This window comes from Poecilia reticulata, linkage group LG1, assembly GCF_000633615.1.
Source record: "Poecilia reticulata strain Guanapo linkage group LG1, Guppy_female_1.0+MT, whole genome shotgun sequence".
NCBI classification, from domain to species: Eukaryota; Metazoa; Chordata; class Actinopteri; order Cyprinodontiformes; family Poeciliidae; genus Poecilia; species Poecilia reticulata.
The window spans coordinates 598,482-624,671 of record NC_024331.1 but is presented as its reverse complement, the minus strand read 5'-3'; the positions used below and the strand labels follow the sequence as shown (position 1 = coordinate 624,671).

Genomic DNA, 26,190 nt, shown 5'->3' with positions numbered 1-26,190 from the left:
TATATATATATACAGTACAAAGAACTATATATGATACAAATGATAGGGGATTCAATCAACTTTTTTGAGCATGACTATTAAAGGTTATCAAAATATTATTTTTCTGGAGATTTCAAGATGCCACAGAAGGAATAAATTTTTTTTTTGGCTAAAGCTAAAACAACAATAATAATAACAACAATAATAAAGCCACAAGCAGCGTTGGAGGCCCTCGCAGCCAAGCGCCGCTCCGGCCTATTTGCCACCATGAGGGTTCCTGCACCACCACTCTCTCGCCACCGTTGACAGTTCCCCCAGCCTTCATGTTTCATGGAGACTGGCCATATTTGAGGCTTGGCCACGCCCACATGCTTTGACATAGGAACATTTCTTTGCTAACTTTTGACCCTCAATGCCTCAAGACTGTGCTGACTGAGTTTGAAGCCTGGATCCGGAAAGCTCTAGGACGAGTTCACCCAGATACAACATCAATGAGCTGTAGAGCCGTTTGGCCACCCCCACTTCGGATTCCACCAGAATCCGAAAATTTTTGTCGGGGGACAATTTTGGGTGAAGTTTGGTGAGTTTTTGAATATGATAAAGCCCCCAAACAGCCCCGCGAAGAGATGGAAATATAATAAAAACAAGAATAAGAAATCCTGCGATTACAATAGGCCTTCGCAGCGCTTAGCTGCTCGGGCCTAATAATAATAATGATAATTACAATAGGCCTTCGCAGTGCTTAGCTGCTCAGGCCTAATAATAATACCATCATTAAGCACTTCAGATAAAAGCATTTGAAAAAGTGGAACTGTCATATCTGCATAATATCCTTATAATATCCTGAAAAGTTCAATATGCTTTGTCACTCATTTCAGAAAGGACGACTCATGTTATTCAGAACATGTAAAATATTTTAAGCCTATATTTCTCGACAGTATGATTATTCTGACTTACAGTCCAAAATTCAGTATCTCAGAAAATTAGAATTAATACATACGATCGTTAAAACTGGATATTTTAAAAAGAAATGTCAGGATTCTGAAATGTATTTTCAGTGCTTGGTTGACCTCCTTTTGCATGGATCACTGTGGATCATTGTGTCTGAGGTGGAATGAGGGGTTGGGGTTGATCGCTGCCTTCAGGGGTCCCCAAACTTTTTCCTGTGAGGGCCACATAACTTTTCCCTTCTCTGGTGGGGGCCGGAGTCAGTTTGTAACAGAAAAGGTGTGACGATTGCAGGAGTGCCTAAATCTAAAAATGTTTTGTTTTCCAGAAAGCACAATCAAATAACCTTTTCTGGGTTCTTCACAGAAAAAATCCAGGAAGGATTATAGTCCATATTTTCCCAACTATGAGACGCACTGGAGTATAAGCCACAAGAGGAGAGGAGGATGAACAGTCAGATAAGACCTGAGTGAAGTAGGCCCCCCACCTTCTTCAAATCAGACAAAATTAGTGTCAAACGTTTGTGCAGAAAAAATTTTCGTTTGTGCCGATGTGACAGGTAGCCAATCAGAAAGTGCGGTGACATAAGAACAGAGGGGAATCCCAAACAACTGAGAGTCCGGTGGATATCGGAGATGATACGTGGAAATGTTTATTATTAAATCTAAAGGTCATTATTATGTTAATTCAGTTAAAAATGAAAAAACATATTAACCTCCAAATCATAGTGCAGCAAATGGAGCGGCTGCTCCCGTCGTCTTTTATCCACCGCCTTTTCTTTTTGTTACATCTTTTATCTCTTAAAATGAGACCACAAACTATCACTATTGTTTCTACATCGTCATCCGTGTTTGGTTATTCTAAATTCCCGCTATGTTGAGGTTTTACTGGATTAGGACATCTGCATTATTGGATCTGATGTCTCTCATGCTCCTCTTGACGATACTCCACAGACTTTCTATGGGGTTCAGGTCAGGACAAATGGCAGGCCAATCCAGCACAGCAACACCATGGACATTGAACCACATTTTGGTAATGATGCCAGTGCAGGGCAGTAAATTAAGATCACCAAAGCTTGTCAGCAGAAGCATTTATGACAGAAAATTTCCTGGTAGACTTGATAAGACCCAGCAGAAGCCAAACAGCAGTTCCTAGATTTCAGTTACAGAGAATCTTCGGTAACACTTTATTTGAAGGGGGTGAATAAGACTGACATGACACTGTCATAAACACCTGTCATGATCATCAATAAGTCTTCATGAATATTTATGACTGTTTTCATAAAGCGTAATTTGGTAAATCATGACACTTTTAATACAAAGTTGACTTTATTGAAAATGTTTTTATGACAACTTGACATTAACCTCACCAAAAATGTCTTCGTTATGACAACTTGACATTAAGCAAGAAATTATAACTTGTCATGAATGTAATAACAGGTGAATTTATTGGCTTATAAGGCTTATATCCTTATAAGACAGCATTAACAAATCATGATCATTTCCAGTTACCTCAACACTGCTGTGTTATCAAGGAAAATAAGCTTTTCTTAATACAGCACATTCCCTAAACACAATTATTGCAGCATGGTGCTTTTTAAAAAGCCATAGTGGAGGAGGAACTAACTGGAACAGTTACAGAATATTACATCATGTTCCTCCTGCCTGTATCAGATATTTTTGTGTGAATGTCTATGTGGATGTGACTGTGTGGAATGTGCTGGAAAAAGTGATAATGGGCTGAGGGGTCAAGTGAAAACATTAAGGTTGGTTCAAGAGTCTCTGTAGCTGCTTGAGAGTTTTGATTCACCTTATACCCAATAATGACTCCATTCCTTTGTGCCTCAGGAAGAGCAGACCAGGTGAGCATGATCCTGGAGGAACTCACTGCCTCGGCGGTTACATTTTCCGGAGATCTAGACGGAGCTGGAAAACAGACAAAGAAACATGCGCACAAATACGCTGCTCAGTGCCACTTGACTCTCTGAACCAATCTTCGATTTTACCTCAGTCATCTCGCTACCTCTCTCCATCAATCTTCCCCTCTGTAAAATTGAGGGAGCGAGTAAAGGCCAGAGAGAGGTGGCAAAATGAGAGGAGGACACAGAAAAGTAATTATACCACTCTATTTCTCATCCATCTGCCTTCTTATGCTCAGCAAGTAATATGTCAAACTCATTTCAGTTGAACGCTTAAAAACAGGAGTGAATGAGTTCTCTGTTTGTACCAGACTCTGCGGTGCATGCTGCGAGCGTTTGGCTCCATGGTCCTGGTCCTATGGAGTTTGAGGCCTGGATCTGAACCTGGTAGTGGGTCCAGGGACTTAGCCCCTCTACTGTGGCTTCAGTGGTTCCAACTCCACCCTTTATGTCCTCAGTTCTGTCCTCCCCATCTCCATCTGTCCTCCAAATACGGATCCGGTAGCCCACAGTCTCTGGACTGCTGTTGTACTCTGACTGTGGAAGAGGCTGAAAGAAAGAAAGCAGTTAGAGACTGAGGAAAAGAGCAAATCTGATGTGTTAAGCTTCACTTGTTATTGCAATGTTGCCTAGCTTGTAAAAAATATAAGAACCGATTGCATCAGACTGAAAGAAAGCATGTGCTCAGAGGATCACAATTTTGTTTTCAGGAATATTTGAGACATGGCATTTTATCCTTAATCTTAGTATTGACCAAACAGATTATTTCTGTTATCTGCACTCTTCAGCTTGACAGTTCCTTTAACGATGACTGTACTAAAGTTATGCTCAAAATTATTCATACCACTGACAGAATTAGATTCAAGATTAGTGTCTGAAAATAAATTAGATCTGCATCTCTCAAAAGATAATGAAACAAAATAAAAACATATACCTTTTGATAAGAAAAATTATTAATCAGTTTTTAATAAAATTTTATTTTAAAATGCAATCAATAGACTCGCAAATAATCAGTTGACAAATATTTATTGTCCTTAAAACAAACAAACCATTCTTCCAACTGGTCCAACAGTTTTTTGCATGTTTGTAATTTTGTTGCTTTATCATTGATGTGCTATCAACATGTCATTAACAATCAGCCTAATCTTTGGCTCCCTCACAGGTTCAAGCCAAGACTCTGGCTGGACTTCTTCAAAATGTTCATATCTCTTCCAGTTAAAAGAAACGTGTTGGTAAAACTTGAAAGATTTCTTTAAACATATCTGTAAATAATTCTGGACTTAACCATACATATTCCTTCTTATCCTCTGTATAAACTCAATCTGAAATGTGATTTTGCTACCACTTCCTAAAACTACTTCTGTATCATGCATTTAATTTTTTCAGTCTGCTGCAGCCAGAGACTGAAATGAAGTAAAAAAAAAAAAATCCCAAAACTGGATACTTTCATCTCCAAAGCAGCTTTTCAAGCTTGGATCAAAGATCATTTTAAAGACATATGCTGCTCTCTGCTAGGCTTTGCAACCAATTATCTCTGGTTGCTTCATAGCTTATTGTGTGAGCATCATGGTTTTGTAAGTTGTAAGTTTGTAAGTTTTTTATTGGTTTTTGATGTTTATTTTAACAAACATCAAACATTTTAACAAAATTAAAAATTCCCCATCTGGGGAATTTTTAATTTTATTTTTGTTCCAGCCTCCTCTTCTTCTACCTCAAAAGACATTGGCTTTCTTGAACGGTTAAATAAATAAACACATGATATTAATAACACTCCCACAATAGGACTTTCGTTTTCCCCTGGCAAGATCCTTTCACAAAACACTTCAAGCCACAATTAAAATACCTTCTTGAAGTCTCCATTTGTTTTGTGAAAGGACCGATGCAGTGAAGAGGTAAAAGCTCCTGGCCAGCTCATGCATGTCAAAAAAAGTTGAAAGTTGTAGTAATAATCTAAAAATGAAGTAGAAGTGGACCTTCTACTGGGTATGTATTGAGCCATGTCAATGGCTCAAAACATAAGTAAATCAAATAAGGACTGGCTGAGAAAGAAGAAATTTCTGGGACATTAAACCTTGAGATCTCATTGAGATTTTCATGGGGTGACCTGAAACAGGCTTGGAATCCCCCAAACAATTTCAACCAGAGAAAACTGTATGCTCTTTATATTACGAGTGATACATCCCAATCTGCTTCACATTTCCACTTTCTTATCCCTACCTGCATACTACATCTCTGCCATTTCAACTGCTCTGCATCACCTCAAACCCTTGTTAATGTATTACTTCAGGAGGAAATTGTCCTGTAATCACTTTAGGTAGGTGTTGTTACTATCCGCGTAGGTACCTAATCGGACAGACGATTTTCACAAACAATGTACATAGCAGCCATCCCACGGTGTGCAGAGTGAAAGTCTTTGAGATACCCAGTATTTTTAAATACCTCAGTGATTTAGCACAGCTTAGCATTTAGGAGCCATAATACAAAATGTCATATTAGTTTTATCACCCTTAATATGCCACTTAGAATAATAGCCTTAGCTAAAACCATTGTGATGGTTCCATTATAGCAGAAAACCAGCATAGCTCAGGCAAGGCGCTAACAGACAGGTGAAGTCCCATTAGCATGCCGCACTTGTAGTCTGTACTGTCTCAGTGTCTGTGTCTGATTTGACAGGCTCTTTTTCTCACTCCAACTCTTAAATGGAAAAATACTCTGCTCTCCATTTACGTTTTAATAGAAGAGTGGAGGGGTGGGAGTAAAAGAGAGATGGGGGGAAGGGGAGAAGGGAGAAAACTAAAGAAAGGAAAGACTTAGAGAACAACATTATATAGCAGTTTGTGCTGGTTCCAGTCCAAAATGGTGAGTGGGAAACATGACAGATTAGTGTGAGCAATGATAACCAGGAGAGACAATGATTATAGGCTGTCAGCCGCTCAACCAGTTCAGTCTTGCTGCTGCTCAGTGAGTATGCTAAAAAATAAGATGCAGGATGCAACACAAGCCTGCAAAAAAAGGAAGAAAAGAACTTCCAGTCAAATTAACACCACTTAAATTACTTTAAAGGAGCAGAATGAAGGTTAATGGTTTACAGAGTCAAGCATGTAATTGGCATGTGTGTGTTCCATGTGTGTTTTGGTACCTTCCAGCTAAAATGTAGACTGGTCTGTGTCACAGACACGAGGCTGAGGTTGGAGGGGTGGGTGTCAGGGGCAGCCTGTAGTGTTTGAATCAGCCTAGAGGGGGCGCTCATTGAACTGGAACCAACGATGTTCACCTGCTGCATCCTAAACCTGGAGACCACAAAAATTAAAATTTAAACACAACAGTTTCATGTAAAAATCAGTCTGTTCCAGTGAGTTAGCAACAAGCTTCTTCAAGTGTTGCAATCATCTGTTGCTCTGGATTCACCCAGAAAATCTCACCAGTAACAAAAAGCCAATGCTCCCTATTCCAAAGAATACATTGTCCTGATCAGGCTCCTTGCAGATACAGTCATAGATTCAGAATTTGATTGTTATTAAAGCTGTTGTAAAACTGTTTCCTATCTTGCAGCACAACAGTAATATAATGAAAAATGTGGGTGTAGATGTGAGGAACTGAATTCTATTTTCAAAGGGAATTTTATGAAGTATCAGTTCTCTCACACCTGCTGTATGTGCTCCCATTCTGACCAGTATGCATATATTGGGATCAAACTTGCAGAATTCAAAGGGCCTAATCTTAATAGATTACAAATAAGAAAATTCTGACAAATCACTCAACAGATGGAGTGGACGATATGAGGCTGAGGGCAGTAATGATCTGATTTTTGTCAAGCAACTGCAATAATAAGAACAGATTTCAGCAGTTTGGACCGACCGTGCTGGGCCCAAATGTATCTGGTTTGAATGATTCGAATACTTCGATTATTAAAATTCCTCATTGAAAATTACCTGCCTCGAAGCTTCATTAAATTATGTTTTATTATTTAGCACACCATGTTCCGGCCGGTGATTATATGTGTTGTGCAATGCTCTCACTTCCGCCTATGAGTTGTTGACTGAAGATAGTGCTAGCAGTATAACATCCAATTTTCAAGTTCGGAAATTACTGGATTTTTATTGTTTTCCTAGGGACCTAAAAGCATACTTAAACTGACTGGCGCAATGCATGGTATACGACAGCCTTTCTCCTCCTGGAGCAGCTGCCTGTGGCTGGTTCAGAGCAAAAGGTGGGGAACAGTGAACAGGAGTTATGCAGATGGAGATGCAGATGGAGCGGATAGATGGAACAAAGCGGGTGGTAGTTCTGTATTTGATGCTTAGCATAAGTGTAGCTTTACGGACAAACTGCAAAATACATTTCTTATCATCCCCTCCAAATGTGTGGAAGAACACATTGTGGCTGTACATAGCTGGTAGATGTAGTTCTGTGCGTTTATGTGTGTGATGAAGGAGCCAAATCCTGGACATGGACATAAAAGCTATGAATATCTGGGCAAAGTGAGAGTTCACCTATTAAATTGATAGAGGATGGATATGTAAACGATAAACTGGAGTATACAATTTTCTCATAAGTGTCTTTGTGAGCCTGCCTCTTTATTATTAAATTGGATATAATTTCAGATTTTTGTATATTTTTTGTCCAGGTTAATTTAAAAAGTGAGTTATTATTGTTACAGGTTAATTTTCTAAAGTATAGAAAAGTAATTGTAGGGATGAACAAATATGAAAATTTGGGCCAATGTTGATATCCTGTATTAATACTGCTGTTATGGTAGAATTTTCCAATATTTTATTTTATCAAATTCTTATTTGATTACTCAGTTATTTGTCAGAATAATTAATAGAACACTCGATTACTAAATAATCGTTTACAACAGCCCTAGCATTGTTCTATTGTAGTAGATTAAACACAGCAATTTTACTCAAACAACCTACACAACCTCGTGACAGAGGCACTCATTATTGAAACTGTATAAAGGAATCCCAACAAATTCCTATGTTTCTCCAACACGGTGGTTTACTGACTGGTAAAAGTGTCAGAAAAGGTTGTAAATATTTTACCTTACCTCTCTGACAAGATCAGTAAAAGGAAAGCCTGATTTGAAATCTTTAAAAGTTAGGCATAGTGTCAAACTTTAGAAATGTTTTCACTATTAAATTATTGAACAGTAAAAATCAACATCTGGAGCTCTTCATAAGAACTTCTTTAGTTGTCTGAGAGCAGCAAGTAGTGAGTCAGTAAAACAGCTATGTCTAAACATGTAGACTTGTAAACACAAAAACATTCATGAGAGAGAGTTTGTTGCTTTTTCTGCTTCTAAATGCAGCCATGCTTCGGTGTGGCTGTGACTTATGAAATGTGTGATTGGCAGAGTTTGCCTAAGAGACTACATCTATGAGTTATTGTCAAAGTGATGGGGAACAAGTGAAAGCAGGATGGAAGAAGAAACGAGAAATACAGACAAGTGCAACGCTTCATCTAGCGTCCCAGTGGCTCTGTGACAATGAGAGCTGTGTTAGCTTCGAACATATTTTCATATCAAAATATTAAACTTCTGAAAAGTTACATTTACAGAATTCGCTGATAAAATTTTAAAACTAAAACTAGTTGTAGGACTCGATTAAAACTTTTAAACAAGTTAATCGTAGGGTTTGTAATTAATTAATCAAAATGAGCATGCACGTTCTTAAGAGCCTCCTGCAAACGGCCTGCCCCCCTGCTGATGCCCCACCAAGCAGTGGTGATGATCATCGATTCAAATTTTTACAGTTTTCGTTCGTTGTTTAGCTGATCAAAAGTTGGATCAAGGAGGTTCAGAGGCGCACTCCTGTGACTTAGCTATAATAGTATTTGTTGGATCAAAGTTTCTTTTGAACACCTTATAAAGCTCATAATACTCTGGTGTCGCTGCTGCCAGTGGACCAGGAGAAGCAGCTTTGTCATTAATCCATTTGCTTAGGGATACGGATATGTTGCGTATCATAAATACACAAAGGACTTTTGTATGTAAAAAAGTAATTAATTGTGTTAAGATATGTGTTAATTAATCAAAATTAACATTTTAAAGAGCCATAAACAAAACTAAAACCAGAAAAGTTCATCATATATTTTTGACAGATATTTCCAGATGGATGGAAGGACAAATTTTTAAACAATAGAACAAGACAAAGTCTGGAAATAAGAATATTTCTCCATTATAATCCAGAATCAGAAAAACAAGCTCCATATTTTTCCACACTTTGTATGAATCCTGAATATTAGGTTGAGGGGACATTCATATCAAGCGGACTTAAGGAAAATGAGAGAAGAGCTGCTTATCAAAGAGAGAACAGATTCTCTCCTCTTCTCCTTGCCTCTTATTCTCCGCTCATCCTGCAGTTTAATGCCTTCTGCTGCCGTTCCAACTTTCTCATCAGCATTCCTCTCCCCTCCGCTACCTTATGCCTCTTATTTCCCCCTCCCCTCTCCTATAGCTAGTTTGCAAGAGGGTAATAAGGATCTGCATGCTGCAGCTGTGAAGGTGCTGACAAACAGAAAAGTCTCAGATGGAACCGTCTCTCTGTGTGCCTGTGTGATTTATCGAACTTCACCTGAGCCCTGCGATACTGCAGAAACCGCAGAAGAGTGAGATTTGTGTAAGCTGGAGCATGTGCACACGCTGATGTGTGAGCCTGTGAAAGTGCTCAGACGTGCTCTGTGTGTTTGCTGCTCACCTGTACTGAGTGAAGGGAGTGAGGCTGGGGATCTCCAGCTTGTCTGCATTCGGCTCGTTGTCTTTCTGGTAAACGACCGTCCATGCCTCCTCCCTCCCATCCTCCTTCACCACCTGTTAAATATGGAGCATGTTGCAGAACAGGTCTCCTCCTGTTGTGTTTTGCCATTGACGGTAACCACTAAAGTGCACTCTCAGCACAAACACACCTGTCCTTCAACGATCCATCTGGATATGACGGTTTTGCCATCAGAACCAGGGCGGAACCTGAGCGTCGCTGTCCGAGGACTGATGTTAGAGATGACCAGGTTGGAGGGAGCACCAGGAAGTTCTGCAAACAGAATGGAATATCACCAAAATATAATTTTTTCCAGAAATTCAATTTAAAAAGTTAGACTTCTGAACTGTATGCAGCCATTACACACAGTAATGTGTAATTTCAAATGATTTATTTTATCTTTATGAATGATGTTTTATTATGGCTTAGAGTTAAAAATTACCCAAGAATGTTAGAGTTCCTTCACATTACAGATAAACCCTCACCTGTGTAGAGTTGCCTTTGATTCATAATAACTGGAATGCTGATCGATAAATTTGAAGAATATGATGCTTTAGAATTTTGATGGTGGCATTTCGACGAAATAATATTTGTTACCCGTTTCGTAATTAGGCATTATATTATGTTTTATGGTGCAAAGCTCTTTGAACTGCCTTGTTGCTGAAATGTGCTTTATAAATAAACTTGACTTAACTATACTTCACAGAAGACCAATAAAAAGAAAGCAATGTCTGCACCAGAAACGACCATGTACTGTATGGTAAATGGTCATGTTCCTTTTGCATGAATTCCTGCATCAGTGCAGTGTAGTAGGGAGGTGATCAGCTTGTGGTGCAGTTGGTGGTGTAATGGCAGATTCATTTAACTTTGGCTGAACTTCACTGTTGGCTCCAGTCATGAGTATGCTCATTTAAAACTATTGTTCTGTAATTTAGGTTTTTCATATGTTAGGGTTGATTCTGGGGTTTTTTTTTTTTTGTTGTTGCTGTTTTATTTTCATCATCCAAATTGCCTTATGTCTTGTGTTATCTGGAATTCCTTTTTTGATCCTATAACTTTTCCTGGTTTACTATTTTCTTCTCCTTGTGTTTTGCCATTTCTCCACTCACCCCTTACCCTCCTCTAATGTTGTTCTACTTTCAGTTAATCAGTCTCACCTGTTTCCACTCAAGTAATCATCTACCCATATTTGAGGTCCCTGTTTCAACTATTCCTTGATGGACTCTGTCTGTTGCCGGGACTTCCTGTTCTAGCATTGTCTTCATGTTGCCTAACATTTTTTAAACTTTGATTTTCAGTTTTTAAGAAATTCCCTGCCAGCTACCTGCTTACAATTAGCTCCTATTACACCACCTATACGTGAAGGAATCAACTGTCTCTCATTTTCTCCTTCACAATACCTCCAAGATTCTCTTTGGGGTTTAGGTCAGACAAGGTTCCCGTTATATCAAGTCCAATACCACAGCTAGAACACCAGGTATTGGCACTACAGACAGGGTGGGAAGCTTCCAAGTTCCCACCCTGTGGGAGAATAGATAAGTGCAAGAATAGTTGTCTTCCACTTATCTTAGAACAGGTGGTGGCGATTATGGGTTTCCAGAATATTAATAGAAGCTGGGGTCCTCACAACTTTCCCGAAATATAGTCACAGCCTTGATATGTAGAATGCTTCGTAGGTTACATTTAATGTCTGTAAAAAATCTTTATTGGCTTTATGTAATATTTCCATTTTCTGATAAACTAAAAATATAAGGTTCTGATAGTCATCTAAATAACATAAATGCATATTAATATAACCCCCTCTGAGTAATGAACTCTCATCAGTTTCATATTTTGATCTGATTTGCTGAAGCAAATTCATATTTTCCAGGATGTTTTTTATTGAGACGTATAGCTTTTACACAAAGCTGCAAAGAAACTCAAAAAATGTAGCTGTTAACCTGAAACTCCCTTTCCACTCGTGAAGGTTATATACTTTTACTGGCATATAAAATATTACTGGACCAAAACCTGTGGATGCATTTCCTTCATTATGAAAAAAGAAGTTGGTGTACTGCAATTGAAACATTTCAGTAAGTGCTCACAGATCCATCGAGATAAAAAAAACACCTCTGCTTCTCGGTACTGTTGCATACAAATGCAAAACACTTTATTTACAGAGGCCATCATTTTGCTCAAGAAGAAAAGGACAGAAGCATCACAGCATGACAGATTATTTCAGCAGGGTACAATAAAAGAAATACGCTTCAAAAATAACATTTTCTGTACAACTTCTTTTAAGTTGCGCTAGAAAACAAAGGTGTTAAAAGCAGCAAATGTTGTCAGAAGAACTAGGTTTGTCTGGATAATAAAATTTTAAATTCCATACCACGTTTGTTACCTGCTGAGAGTAAAAAATTAAATAAATTACAGTATGACAATATTTTAACTTTCTTATTTAAGCCAAAATCAATAATTGGGAAAATACAAAATTTTAATAAAGTGCAGCAAACTATCTGAAGCATACTAAACATTTTTAACAGTGTAAACAGAAATCCATGGAGATGTGTTCAGCAACAACCCTGCTCAACATCTGTGTGTGTGTGGTCATTTTGAATGTTGTTACCTTCACAATCACTTACAGCAGCAATGTTTTTCTGCCCTAATTGTCAGCCTCACTCTGACTCCACCATTTTTCAGCGTTATCATTAGCCACATTAGAGTACAATGCCCTTATACCTACATAGAGCATAACAGTGGAAGCACAGGGTTGGTTTCGTTGCTTTGTTATTTTGTGGCCATCAGAGCTGTGAGTTTCCTAGTTTATTTGTACTGAGTAGAATAGAGCACATCTCAATAGGGGAGCACAGACTGAATGCATCATTGGGCTGTTCATATCCATGAAGCTAATATTTAAACAAGTAACCTTAGTTTTTTTGGTCTAGGAGGTTGCAGATTATATGCATTTTGATGACCTTTTAAAATTAACTTAAAGTGTTACACCTTTATGACACTTTAAAGTCATAAAGGTATGATGCTAAAATGTCATACTTTTAGCGTTGCTTAAACAGTAACTAAACCCTAATCAACTTTTTTGCAGATAAATTATCAATATTGGGCCACAAGGGTGCTATCTTTATGTATCTATGCTAATCAGGACATTTTTTTGTTAACATGTAATTCTACAATATTTAGCCAGTCTTAGTGCTGCCCTCCATGTGTGACTACTCTAGTGGTTAAAACAGTACAGCTTGGCATCAGCTTGGCTGATGCCTATGTTTGGGTCAAAAGCAATCTCAGACACACACTCAGGATCTAGTGTGTGTCTGATACTGAGTGTCAGACACACAATACATATTTAAAATGTATTGCTTTGATAACTTTAGTTAGAACTGTGATGCTTCTTATTTCCAATAGACTTTTACTACAACGGATAAAAGGCAAAAATAGGAAATAGTGTTCCCAATTATGAGTTCAGCATATAAACGCTTGGAGCAGAAATAAAGACAGAAATTACCACAAGCACTTTTTTCTTTAAATGAGTCCATCTTCTTGACACAGGAAATTCAAATTTAGAAAGTTCATTTTAAGTAAAGGATTTACACTTATGTCTATTTCTTTCTGCTGTGTCAGAGCAATTCATGTATTTTTTTTCCAAGGTCAACAATACAAGACCTTGACAAAAGATAAATCTGAAGAGCAGTCAGAAGAGCGTTTCTAGATTGATTTTTACCCAGAAAGCACATGGGCAAAAACCGTTAGTGAAACAGTCACTGGGACTGACTAGTATATATTCCATTGAGGGAAAGTAACTTTAAAGGCTCGTTTTGAAGTATAAGTTGCTACTTACAGGCATTGCTTCGAAGAATTCAACCTGGAATGCGGCATTCATAACAAACACGTGTGTTCATCTGCTCTACCGCTAGCAAACAACCGTACTGATTAAATAACATAAAAGTCAAGCAGTTCCCTAAAAATGCGCCATGCAAAACAGAACAGTTTACAGGACACAACTCCTGCCAAAGAGCCCCCTATATATACATATACATATAAACCGGAAAATACAATATATGAAAAAAAAATCTGAATGCTCTCTGGTATTGTTCAGGGGGCCGGACCAAATGTGGAGGCGGGCCGTAGCTTGGGGACCACTGATATACAGTCATGAACATTTGTTGGGTCCCCTGGGAACAATGACTGAACAATCTTGAATTAATCTTTTTTTGCAGCAGCATCATCTCACATTGAACATTTTAGAGGAAAAACTGTAATCTGAGTACACTTATTCAGCAGAGCAAAATGTCTCTGGTTGCTAAATTCCTGGCAGTCCTACTAATACTATATTTTGCAGAGGCCCTATTTGCCAGTAGGGCAGGACTCACTCATTGCCCATAATACTTCCTAAGGCAGGGCATACAGACTGTTGGATTTCTTATGCACTTTTCTCTTCAGCTCATCAAATGTTTTCATTAGAATTGGGGTCTAAAATGACTAACATGGTTTCTTTGGAAGGGAACCAGCAGTCTCTAGAAGCTTCTAACTATTAATTCAAGTGTTTCTGTTTCTGGAGTATTACGCTGAATGACAACTTATGTTTTTAGAGTAATGCCAGGAAGAAAGAGATGGAAAAGCATCTGACTCACACTGTTAAGTATGGTAGAGGAACTGAAATGCTGTGGGTCTGTTTCACTTCCAAAGGGTCTTGGAATGTTGTTAGAGTGTATCGCATCATGAACTGTTTGAAAAACAAGGATTTTTAAAGTACAGAACAGAAGCCTTTAAAAGAAAACTACAAATGTCTCATTATTTAGTGGGATAACAATCCAAAATACAGGAATGGCTCACCAGACACATGAGCAACTTTCTTCAACGTCATCCACTTAATAAGCATTTTTTCATACTGATTCTAGAATGAAAATTCATTTTTTTGAGAAAACGCTTACCTATAACCTGACAAAGTTGAGCTTCTTCATGTCATATGCCTCATATGTGTCGCACATAACAATTCAACATGACATGAAGAAGCTCAACTTTGTCGTCACTTACACAACTCTATTCTCGCTTTGTTGCTTGCAATTCTTGTGTCGCATACTTCATGTTTAGAGCCACTTATTGGCCTGAGGGAGTAAAAACAGCATTATGGACTGTTGCATGTGTTTCTAAGAGAATAAAACCCTTTCTGGAAATGGTCCGGTGTGGACTCAGATGTCTTTGAAACTGACACCCCGTTTTGCAAAAATGCTTTTCAGTGTGAGTGGGGCCCTAAACCTAGATCTTACAGAAAAGTAGTGGGAGTGAATGAGGTTGTGAGAGGGTCCAGGAATTTGGTTGCCATAGAGAAATTCTGTCTAGTCGACAAAGTTTCCAGAATGGTGTAAACAGGGAACATACTAAAATCTACTGATGGTCTGGTAGGCTCAGTTCAATTGGGGACCAAAATTGCCACCTGTTTACCCCCTCACCTGTGGTGGCGCTGCACCAAGAACCATTGTAGGAAACGACACAAAAACATCTAAACATGCCATTAAGGGTACCTTCCTTTTTAACAAAATTTTAATAAAAATGGAGCAGTGTCAGATTTTAGTGGCTTAGTGGTTTTCTTTTGCAAATGTTTGCAAACAATCTTCAACTCTTCAACAATCTGCTCAACATGAGACCAGCTTGACTGTTTTGCTTATGTTTACCCAGAATGCCCTGGAGGTCCGCTTCACGTTGTCAAGAAAACCTGAGCTCATCCCATTTCCCCATGCTGGAGATTTTAGTTCAACAGTAACAATACATGAAGTTACATTGAAAATTAATAACGCAAAGTAACATCTGGACCCAACGGTAGACTCAAACTTCAATAAAATCAATCAGGTTGTATTTGTTGTGTTTTGTCTCATGCAAACTTTGCTTTAATTCTATTTCTTCTTGTATTTAATCATAAGAAATCATAGTGAGGCAGAGAGAGACTTACCAAACCATGAAATAGGAACAACAGGCTTCCTGAAAAAGATGAGTAAGTTTCCAGCCTGCAGATTTATAAAATAGTTCAGACTACTCCTTATTTCAATGCATGAAATAAGGATTTTGTAATTGAATAAGACACAAAGCAAAAATACTTATTAATATGGTTTTACTTGTAAGAATCAGTGTTTTGCTAAAAATTTCACGCAAAATCAACGGACTAATTGATTGACAAGATGGCGCCGGTGTGTGTGGCTGCTCGTCTGTCATTCTCACGTCTACTGATGTTTATACTGTTTCTGACCTGTGTCATCTACGGAACTGAATCTCTGCTGGAGTCTGATCGCAACACACTACTAAACCTCCAACCTTTGGTCCAGGATATGATGTTATTCGATGTTGCTGGCCAACAATCCTTGCCCCCGCTTCTGTCGGAGATTCCGAGTCACCTGTTCCGGGTTCCTGCGCTGCTTTCACAGTGGAGACGTAATCGTCGTCGCGGTAGAAGAAGCAGCCGGCTGGTGAAGCTGAAGTTTTATCTGACACACTGTTCTGCTTTTACCTGATCATCGCATAGATCATTTCTAGGCTCTTGGGTGCGTCGGCGTTTCTTGGATCCCGTTGATGTCTGCTTGGTGCCCGTGGTCGGCGTTGAAGCCCCTCTACACCGCCGCCCCTGCCCTTCCCGGCTCAACATGCGCAGACAGTGTCTCCAAAACCCGAGACCGCTGTGCCGGGTTTCCCGACCTGTTGAAGCCCATGATCCAGTTCCTGTCAGGATTGGCCTGATAAACGCCAGGTCGCCTGCGAATAAAACTTTTATTCTTCGGGACTTTTTTAGTTACCAAAATCTAGATTTTCTGTGTGTGACTGAGACGTGGTTGAGTGTTGGTGAGTCCAGTGCAATATCTGAGCTTTTACCAGCAGATTGTTCTTATTTTAATTCACCACGGGCTTCGGGGAGAGGGGAAGGCACAGCAACTGTTTACAAACAGGACTACAAATGTAAGCAGTGTTTTCTACAGACGTCTTTCTCCAGCTTTGAGTTTACGTCATTTGAGATGAGACACGTAATCCCAGTTTTCTGTGCTGTCGTCTACCGGCCCCCCAAATATAATAACGATTTTTTAAGCAACTTCTCTGACTTTTTAGCTGGAATTATAACTAACTATGAACATGTTCTTATTGTTGGAGATTTCAATATACACGTGTGTTGTCCTGATAAGCTTCTGGTAAAGGACTTTTTAAGCCTTCTGGACTCCTTTAACCTGGTACAGGCTGTATCCGGCCCCACACATGAGCACGGACACACACTGGACCTGGTTATTTCCTGCGGTCTGCCTGTGACTAACCTGGAAATCTGTGACTGTGTTCTCGAATCACCTGACTGTTTTATTCAGTGTTAGTTTGATACCTACTGCAGTCAAAATTCGCACTGCTGTTCGGCGCTGTCAGATTATTAACCCTTCCACTGCCACTCAGTTCTCTACTGCTTTTCTTCAGCTCTGTGGATCATCTGACTTCCTCCACTCTGATACAGAAGAGCTCTAGTCCTGGTTCTTTTCTTCCTGTCAAACTATCCTGGACTCGGTTGCTCCATTAAAAACCAAGCATCCAAGGATTAAACCTGAGCCTTGGTTTAATAACAGAACTCGTGCTGTAAGGAAGGAATGTCGTTGTGTTGAACGCAAGTGGAAAAAGGATAAATTGCAGGTTACTTTTCAGATTTTAAAAGACTGTTGGCGTCTCTACCAGAGCACGGTTAAAGAGGCAAAAAGGGAATATTTGGCAAATATATTTTTCTCAAACAGCCATAACCCACGTGTTTTATTTAACACCATTGACTCTGTGCTTAATATTCCACAGAATGCCTGTTTGGAAGCTTCTCCTGATGTGTGATAATTTTCTGCGTTTCTTTATTGAAAAGGTTGGTAGTACCAGGGCTCTTATCACAGCTCCTGACTCTGACCCCTCTGTTTCGGTCCCTTGCTCTGCTGCTTTCACTCAGTTTGAGCTTGTGACTGTCTCACTTTTAGAGGACGTGGTTGGCCACATTAAGCCATCAGGTTCCCCCCGTGATCCTGTCCCTCCAAGATTTTAAAAAAATATTTTATCTAGCATAGGGCAGTCTGTTCTTGCAATTATAAATAGCAGTCTGTCCTCAGGTGTGATCCATGCTAGTTTTAAACAAACAGTAGTGCAGCCACTGCTTAAAAATCCTGGCCTCAATCCTACTGTTCTGGCTAATTATTGGCCTATTTTGAAGCTGCCTTTTCTTTCTAAGGTTTTAGAAAAAATTGTGTACTTTCAGCTGAAACTGTTTTTAGATGACAATGGCATTCTGGACGTTTTCCAGTCAGGTTTTAAAACTCTCCATAGCACAGAATCTGCTTTAATAAGAGTTTTTAATGACATCCTTCTTGCATGTGATTCTGGTAACCATGTTGTTCTGATTTTACTTGACCTAACTGCTGCCTTTGATTCAGTAGACCATGACATTTTAATATCAGTCCAGTATGTTTCACTTCATTTGAGGCAAGACTTAATATCAATGACTCTGTTAGCATAGCATTTGACACTGTAATACTAAATTACATCTTTAAAATTGTTGCTACTTGTTTCACTTTACTTGAGGTAAGAGTTAATATTAATGACACTATAGTGACACTAAATGACATCTTCATAACTGTTGTTACTTGTGTCACTTTACTTGAGATAAGAGCTAATATTAATGACACTGTAATGACACTTCATGACATCTTGATAACTGTTGTTACTTGTTTCACTTTATTTGAGGTAAAAGTTAATATTGATGACACTTAATGACATCTTCATAACTGTTGCTACTTGTTTCACTTTACTTGAGGTAAAAGTTAATATTAATGACACTTAAAGACATCTTCATAACTGTTGCTACTTGTTCCACTTTAGTTGATGTAAAAGAAATTGTTAATGAGTCTGTTATTAAATCATTTGACAGTGTAATAAAGCTTAGTGAAATCTTTATTGCTTGTCCTATTTGTTTTGCTTTATTTCAGGGAGTGGAAATATTAATCATTGTTTTGTTAAAGCTTTTGCTAGTGTAATAATTAAATCATTTTGACTACTATTATGACAAATTTATGTTAGATCATGATTTCGTGGATAATGACAAGTTGTCATAAAAAAGACATTTTTGGTGAGGTTAATGACAAGTTGTCATAGCGAAGACATTTTTGGCGAGGTTAATGACAAGTTGTCATAACAAAGACATTTTTGGCGAGATTAATGACAAGTTGTCATAATGAAGACATTTTGAATAATGTCAACTTTGTATTAAAAGTTATTTACCGAATGACACTTTATGACAACAGTCATAAATATTCATGAAGACTTATTGATATTCATGACAGGTGTTATGTCATGTTTATGACAGTGTCTTGACAGTCTTATTCACCCCCCTTCAAATAAAGTGTTACCGAAGATTGTGCAGGTAAAGGGGATAGGGTGACCTTTGAGCAATCCCAGGACATGAACACGGATTAGAAATAGTATTTCTAAGGTAAAAAAACTCAAACCTATAAACACAGAATATGAAAAGCTTCTTTTTTGAACTAGCTGTCAGGAAACACAATTAAGCAACACCTGCTATCCCCAGTAGAAAAATAGTAAACACCTGAACGTCAAGCTTCAAGGTATCAATAACAGGAGGAGAGAATAATTGGAAACAGATTTAGCTAAAAAAAATGTGACAATAGCCTCACTGATGTAACACACGCTTGTTCATTGACACTGCTGATAAAAAAGCATCGACTGCACACTGAATTGCTGCTTCTGTCACATTAAAACTGAAAGCTGCTTTGAGGCTGGGGCAGAACAACAACAACAACAACAACAACATGGGAACAATTATTTCCTCCACACTGTGCTTTTTATAACCGGGAATAAATTGCACAGCATCAATAAGCTCTTTCATATGCACAATTCAGCCACAGCTAAATATTCATATAAATGGTTTTTAGATGTCAGACTTTCAATTGCCACCTATAATTTACAGCAAGTCCCCCGAACAGACAACTGACAGCTGCTGAATGAAATTGGCATTAGTTATACAAGCGCCATGTATGACAACAGTTTTTAAAATCTAGTGCTAATGAATCAAACACTTGACAGCTTGCTTCTGTCAATAAAACTGAAAAACGCAATCTAGTCTGCACTCAGCAGCCCAAGTCCAACACAACAAAGACAGCAGAAGCACTTTTCTGTGATGCGTTTGATTAACACTTGAGGTTTGAAGATTTACGGTAATCCAGTGATTTAGTCTGAAGTGCCATTATTGTTGAACATGACATTAACACATCTGTAAAGGCCATTTCTAAAATCAAGTAGCTGTGTGAAGCTGACACCCCACCCACGTCAAAAAATCCAGCAAATAGTCTGAATGGTTAGTGCTCCATTTGTGCAGGTTTGTGCCGTTAAAATTTTTGTTTGTGCAGCTTTTGTTTTCGAGATATTAAAAGTTATAATTTTCGCCGATGACGTCACCATCACCCCATCTTGCTCCAAAACAAACTAAAGTGGGCAAGTTCGTTAGTGCTCCGTTTGTGCAGGTTTTTGACGTTAAAATTTTTGTTTGCGCAGCTTTCGTTTTTGAGATATTAAAAGTTATAATTTTGGCCGATGACATCAACGAATATTTTAACGGCACAAACCTGCACAATCGGAGCACTAACCATTCAGACTATTTGCTGGATTTTTTGACGTGGGTGGGGTGTCAGCTTCACACAGCTAAATCAAATGGGTTTTCCACTTTAACAGAAAGTTGTAAAGTGACTCAGTTATTGCTTGACTGAGTCTGAATTCAACTGTTTTAGTCAAATACTCACATAGTCATCATAAGCTTGAAGTAATGCTCTAAATTTTATTTTAGTTATGCTTTTGAACCACTTATTTTTCAAAGTGGACTGATTATTCACCTGCGCCTGCAATGTTTTTTGTTGGAGTTCCCAACGAAGTTCAAGCTTGAATCATTAGGCCCTAAATGTCCAAGAAAATTTGGTAAAAGGTCCAGGATCACAAACTTTCAAGTCCTAAATTGAAAACTGTTCAAGTCCAGTATTGCTACCAGGGACGGAGTGCAGAACGGTTCTTTCAAGACCAAGACAGACCGAGACTGAATGTTTGGAATTTCGGCAAATATTTCAGGACATTGCTTTTTGTACACCACAAAATGCAAAAATGAGTGAAAAAATGGTTAATTACTCAACCATATAGGGTTTAAAGTTGATACACTGAACTGGGCACCGTCCCTTTTAAAATTTATTAGTACAAAAACTTTGAGGGCTGCCATATCCCCCCTACCACCAGGCTTAGCAGGTGTTCTGGTGGAAACCCTGTTACTATTGCTAAAAACATCATGGAATATCAGTCAATTATTAGATGTTTATTAGTCCATTCAGGCAAGAAAATTGCCTCACAAATGAAATTCCCAAAGCCTTAGTGATAATAGAATCTGTGGTTTACCATAAAGCAAACAGGGACTACACAGTGACAACAGACTACAGAAGCCAAGTGGAAATATTTTTTTCTTATATGGATAATGACCATAAAGACATCAAAAATACCGAGGTTAACATTTAAAATAGATCATTTCAAGCTCAAACCAAATATAGCCTTCATGTCTACCCTGAGTGTATGTAAACTTCTGACCTGAGCACCATTTGTGTGAACCACCAGAGAATTTTCCACCCAAATGTCACCACTCTTCTCCAAATTCATTCAGTGAACTTGTAAAGGTTATAATCTGAAAATGTTGATATCAGCTGCCTGGCTTAGATGAATGACAAAATTTTCTCAACTCCATGAATTCATGAATAAGTAAACCAGAGTGGAATCTATGTTTGGTGTATTGCTCCCATCTCTCTCTGTTCATTCTTTAGTTATTTTTCCTAATATTCCATCCTTCATCCTTCTCTCTCTCTTTCTTTTGCTTTCATGAATTAATCAATAACCTCTGAATCTAAGAACTGTCTGTATCCATCTTGCTTTCACTTTTTCTGCTTTTACTCATAAATTAGTCATTAGATAATATTGGGACAAAATTTCTGCTTGCATGAGGACTGGCTTTTTCCCCCCATCCATTCTTCGCAACTGCCACACAGTCCATTTGTCAGAGACTTTGGTCCTCTCTTCTAAGAAAATTGCATTTACTTGCATTTTCCATCTGGGCATCCCCTCGCTCTCTTCCAACCTTCTTCTGATTGTTTCATGTCCTGCCCAATTAATTGTTGCATCTTTTGTCTGCAGTTAATCAGCTCTAATGATAACTGCAACTTGGGCAGTCCCATGAACTTGTCATGCCCACAAAAGCAACCTTGCACACAGTACACAAACAGTAAAATGACTAGGACTGAGTTGCAGTAAATGGCAGACTTTTGTCTGAGTGAGAATGTGAAAGCGTGTGTCGGCTGTGTGGGTGATGATTCATGGAGGCACAGAAACAGCCACTTATCAGCCTGAAGAATGACAACGGCTTCATGAGAGCTCATCAATCATATTTACTTTGCCATTCAAGCACACACACACACGCACACACACATGCGCACGCACACGCACGCAAACATACACAGCCACACGCAAGAGCACACACACACCACAAGAATACTGACTCTAACATCCACTTTTACAGGCTCGCGCATGTTTGCTTGTTTATTTACTGCACCTGGTGGGACGCCGGTGGATACGGTGGAAGACATGACCACGCCCTGTCCTGCACCCGTCAGCGCTGCCACCTGAATGGTGTATGCAGTGGTTGAGGTGAGGCCTGTCAGCTGGTACTCCAGGGTGGAGTTGGACACGGAGCGCTCCACTCGGTTTGACCTTACACTAGGCACCTCCCACCACAGCATGTAACCTGTCAGGGGGGTTGGAAAGCAGGCTCGGTTAATAAATATACATAAAAACATGTGGTGTCATGTACAGACAAAAATATCCGGAGTCACCGGAAGCTTTTTTTTTAACAGATTTTTAACAGATTTATGCCACACAAAACTGTGTGGCATGAATTTGTATTTAGCCAACAAGTCACTGCAATTCCAGTTGCAAGCATTTTGGTCTATCAGCTTTTGATATGAAGACATACCCTGCCTCTGCCTCTTTCTGAGGGCTATGTTGTCCTGAACTGTCTCGTTATGCTGCTATGCTATTAGGTTGTTGGAGTACAAACTGGCTACTTTTCCACATTTTCTTCTACCACTCTCCAATTTACATTATTTGCTGATAATTCAGCTGTTGTCTTTATGTTTAGGTGGAATGTTCATGTTGTTAGGATACCGTTTTATAACCTAACCTCGCATTTAACTTCCCCACATCTTTATTCCTGTCTTATCTGCTTTGTTGCTTGGACTTCATGAAGCTGACGTCCAAGCAATGTTCTCTATGAAAACTATGAGGCCCACATAGAATAGCTGAATTCATACTGAGATTAAATGAAGCACAGGAGTTGACTTCCGAGTATAGTTGGGTGCACTGTATTTGATTTAGGGATTTCAGAGTAAAGGGGGCTCAATGTAGATTCACAGCTGGCTTTTTTGTTTTGAAAAATCTGATAGTCCCGTAGGTTTGGTTTAATTGGGGACCAAAATTGCAACATCTGCTACATTTTCAGCTGTAGCATTCACACTGCTCTGTGTCAAACGACCCAAATCCTTTGAAAAACCTCTCTACTCCCCTCACCATTGGTGACACTGGACCAAGAACCACTGAAGGAAATGACACAAAAACCTCCAAAGAAGACAATAAACGCAACTTCCTTCAAAATGTAAGCACAAATGGAGTGGTGTCACAGTTTAGTGGTTGTAAGATTTCCCTTATAACCATATGCTGTAGTCTGCTTCCTGCTTTTGAAGCGTCTCTGGTCCGCTTGGCGTTCACATATGTATTCAAACTGCACTAGAGGTCACTTTAAACGAATCAAGACCTTGGTTTGTAGGTGGACCAAAATGAGCTTTTTTTGGTCCAGTTTAGAGTTTGATCATGCATTCACACCTCCCCAAATGAAGCAAACCTTCTAGTTAAACAAACTAACGTTCAATTAAAGTGGACCGAACAGGGCTGGTGGGAATGCTCCTTATTTTTATTTGTAGAAAACATTAAACTTTGTAATTCTGCACTACTTTGATTTGTTGTCATATAAAGTACCAATTTAATGCACTATATATATATATATATACAGTTATAACGTGAAGATATACGATAAAGTTGAAGGTGTATGAACGCTTTTGTGAGCCGCTGTGCAATGAGAGGATTACAGCCCAGCAGGAGGAGGGAGTGTGGGAGGAGTAAGTAGAGTCAAAATCCCTGTCTGTCCCTTTGCATCTTCACAGTCATGCATCACACTCCACCACACTCAAATGTGTGTGTGATGAGGCCACTTGTGTGGAAAGCCCTAAGGAGAGCAACTGGTCCCTCATCTATCTGTGGGCTCACCAGGTTCTGGATGAAAAACAGGTTGAGAAGAAAAGAGTAAATGTGCAAGGTGACCTTGATTGAATGCACACACTTTCCCATTTGTCTGAGTGTGGAAGCTGACTGTAAAACCTCTGCTGGGGTGAACGTTGGACATGCCAAAACCAGCTTATACATACATATGCGCTCTTAACACACATAATTAATTCCCAGCATCTTGTTGTGCTTCTCAGCAACATCATCTGACAGACCCACAGGGAAGCAGAGGAAAAATAAATGAGGAGGCTCTTCTGCTCAGCGATGTGCCGCACAAACAACACCCTGGCTGTTGAGACGTGTGAGATGACGGCATGTTTGCAATAATGTGGGAAGACAAACTGCAGAGGGAAGGGATTAGCTGATGATGAATCAGTTGTACACAAACATAATGTCAGTGATAAAGGGGGGTCTTTGATGTCAGAGAATATGGAGGAAACTCTTAACAGAGGGTACTCTTGAAGAGGGGCCTTTACAATCCTGTTTCAATTAGAGATTTTCAGGACCGTACATTTCCACCTCAGAAAAATATGTTTTAATTGGAAAAGTTGTCGATATTTTTTCCTTCTATTGCACATATTAATTACCTGTGGGAACAGATAGTCACAACTTACTGAAACTTGTCTCATGATAGAGTGGCAAATAATATAAAAGTTCTCTGATTATGGAAGGGGACGTGGAGGCAGATAGAAGATATGATTGGTGATTATACACTGCCAAGATGTAATGCTCTAACCAGTGATGATGCCATTCTTGTCCTGTGGCTCAGCCCAGCTCACTCGAAGGGATGTGTCGAGGATTTCAGTGAAGCTCAGGTGGCGAACACGTCCAGGCGCTGAAAAATGAAACAGAAAACACATTAAATTCTTGCAAATCATTACATCAACCAATAAGCTAGCCAAAGCTCTTACAATGTTTTTCAAACATATTCATAAACCATTTTGTACAACCACTTTATTTTATTGGAATTTTCAGAAAAAGAACAAAACAAAGCAACACATTTTTGAGGGGTAACTCTGGAGAATCTTCAGAGATCTCCGACATGGGTTTATAGGACATCTATTAGCTGTGCACTTCTCAACTCTGGTTTTTTGGAAAAGAGTCAAAAAGAAAACGTTAGACGCATTAGAAGTCATGTTTGCAGTGGGGCTCAAGCCATACAAGAGAAACATTAAGCATGGAAAAAGGTAAACTAAATTAAACTTATATTTAAAAAGTTAGATGTGGCAAAAGATTTACACCCTGAAAACACCATCCTCATGACGAAACATGGTGACGAAAACATGAGAAAAACACTCCCACACCATGATGCTGTCATCAGCATCGTGGTGTGGGAGTGTTTTTCTAAGGCAGGGAAGATTTTACAGATCCATTTAACAAATAACAAACTCCATTTATTTCACTAACTATATCACTAAGTGAAATACATTATATTGATTAATTTCACAGATGTTTGAACAAATGTTAATTATATTGATTTTCTGCTTACGGCAAATAAAAACATAACATTGAAAATTGGAATATTACATATATGTGACGAGGTTCTATTATGGACAAACAAAAATGTCCTCTTTGTTCTTGGTGAACAGAGGAGAGGTGCAGAATATATACAAAGGACGTCCAAGGCAGGTTAAAAACAGACAAACAGCAGTACCTTCAGTGAAAGAGTCTATCACCCTCTGTGGGACTTGTCAGAAGTCTAACCACAGACTGACTTCCCCGTGGTGCAGAGCCCTGCTTTATAGCCACTGGTTCCGCCCACAGGAAGCCCAACAAGTAAAAAAAACAAACAAAAAAAACAAAACAATTATAACTCAAGTAAACTCTTAAAGTATACAAAGTAATAATTAGAAATAATAATATTGAGGAAAAAACTAAATATAAATAAATAAACTTGTGATCAGAAATACAACACTCAATTTAATAGAAAACACTCAATATGTTCAGATGACATCACGACGTCATCACGTGACTCCCTTCCGGCACGCCACAATCCGGAAACGGCCCTGCTTGGAAATAGAACCCATAGACATAATATAAGAATAGACGCCTCATGGACCGCTCTCGCCTATTGTCGCTGACAAGATTTAGGGCGGCCATCTTGGAGCGGTACACCACTCCACTCAGCGTTATGTGTTTAGCAGCACAATGACGTATCAGCGCATTTAATCGATCATAACA

At 38.9% G+C, this 26,190-nt stretch overlaps 1 protein-coding gene across 2 annotated transcripts in view; it reads right to left on the bottom strand.

The window, feature by feature from the left end:
* Positions 1-26,190, bottom strand: part of LOC103462363 (protein sidekick-1) — a 620,157-nt gene that overhangs the window by 56,281 nt on the left and 537,686 nt on the right. For both annotated transcript variants that reach the window (XM_017305208.1, XM_017305213.1), the window contains 7 exons: positions 24,746-24,844; positions 22,229-22,420; positions 9,752-9,873; positions 9,544-9,656; positions 5,985-6,135; positions 3,154-3,394; positions 2,737-2,852 (listed from right to left, as the gene is read on the bottom strand). In XM_017305208.1, coding sequence (XP_017160697.1) covers positions 2,737-2,852; positions 3,154-3,394; positions 5,985-6,135; positions 9,544-9,656; positions 9,752-9,873; positions 22,229-22,420; positions 24,746-24,844 — 1,034 coding nt within the window. The remainder of the gene's footprint in view (positions 1-2,736; positions 2,853-3,153; positions 3,395-5,984; positions 6,136-9,543; positions 9,657-9,751; positions 9,874-22,228; positions 22,421-24,745; positions 24,845-26,190) is intronic.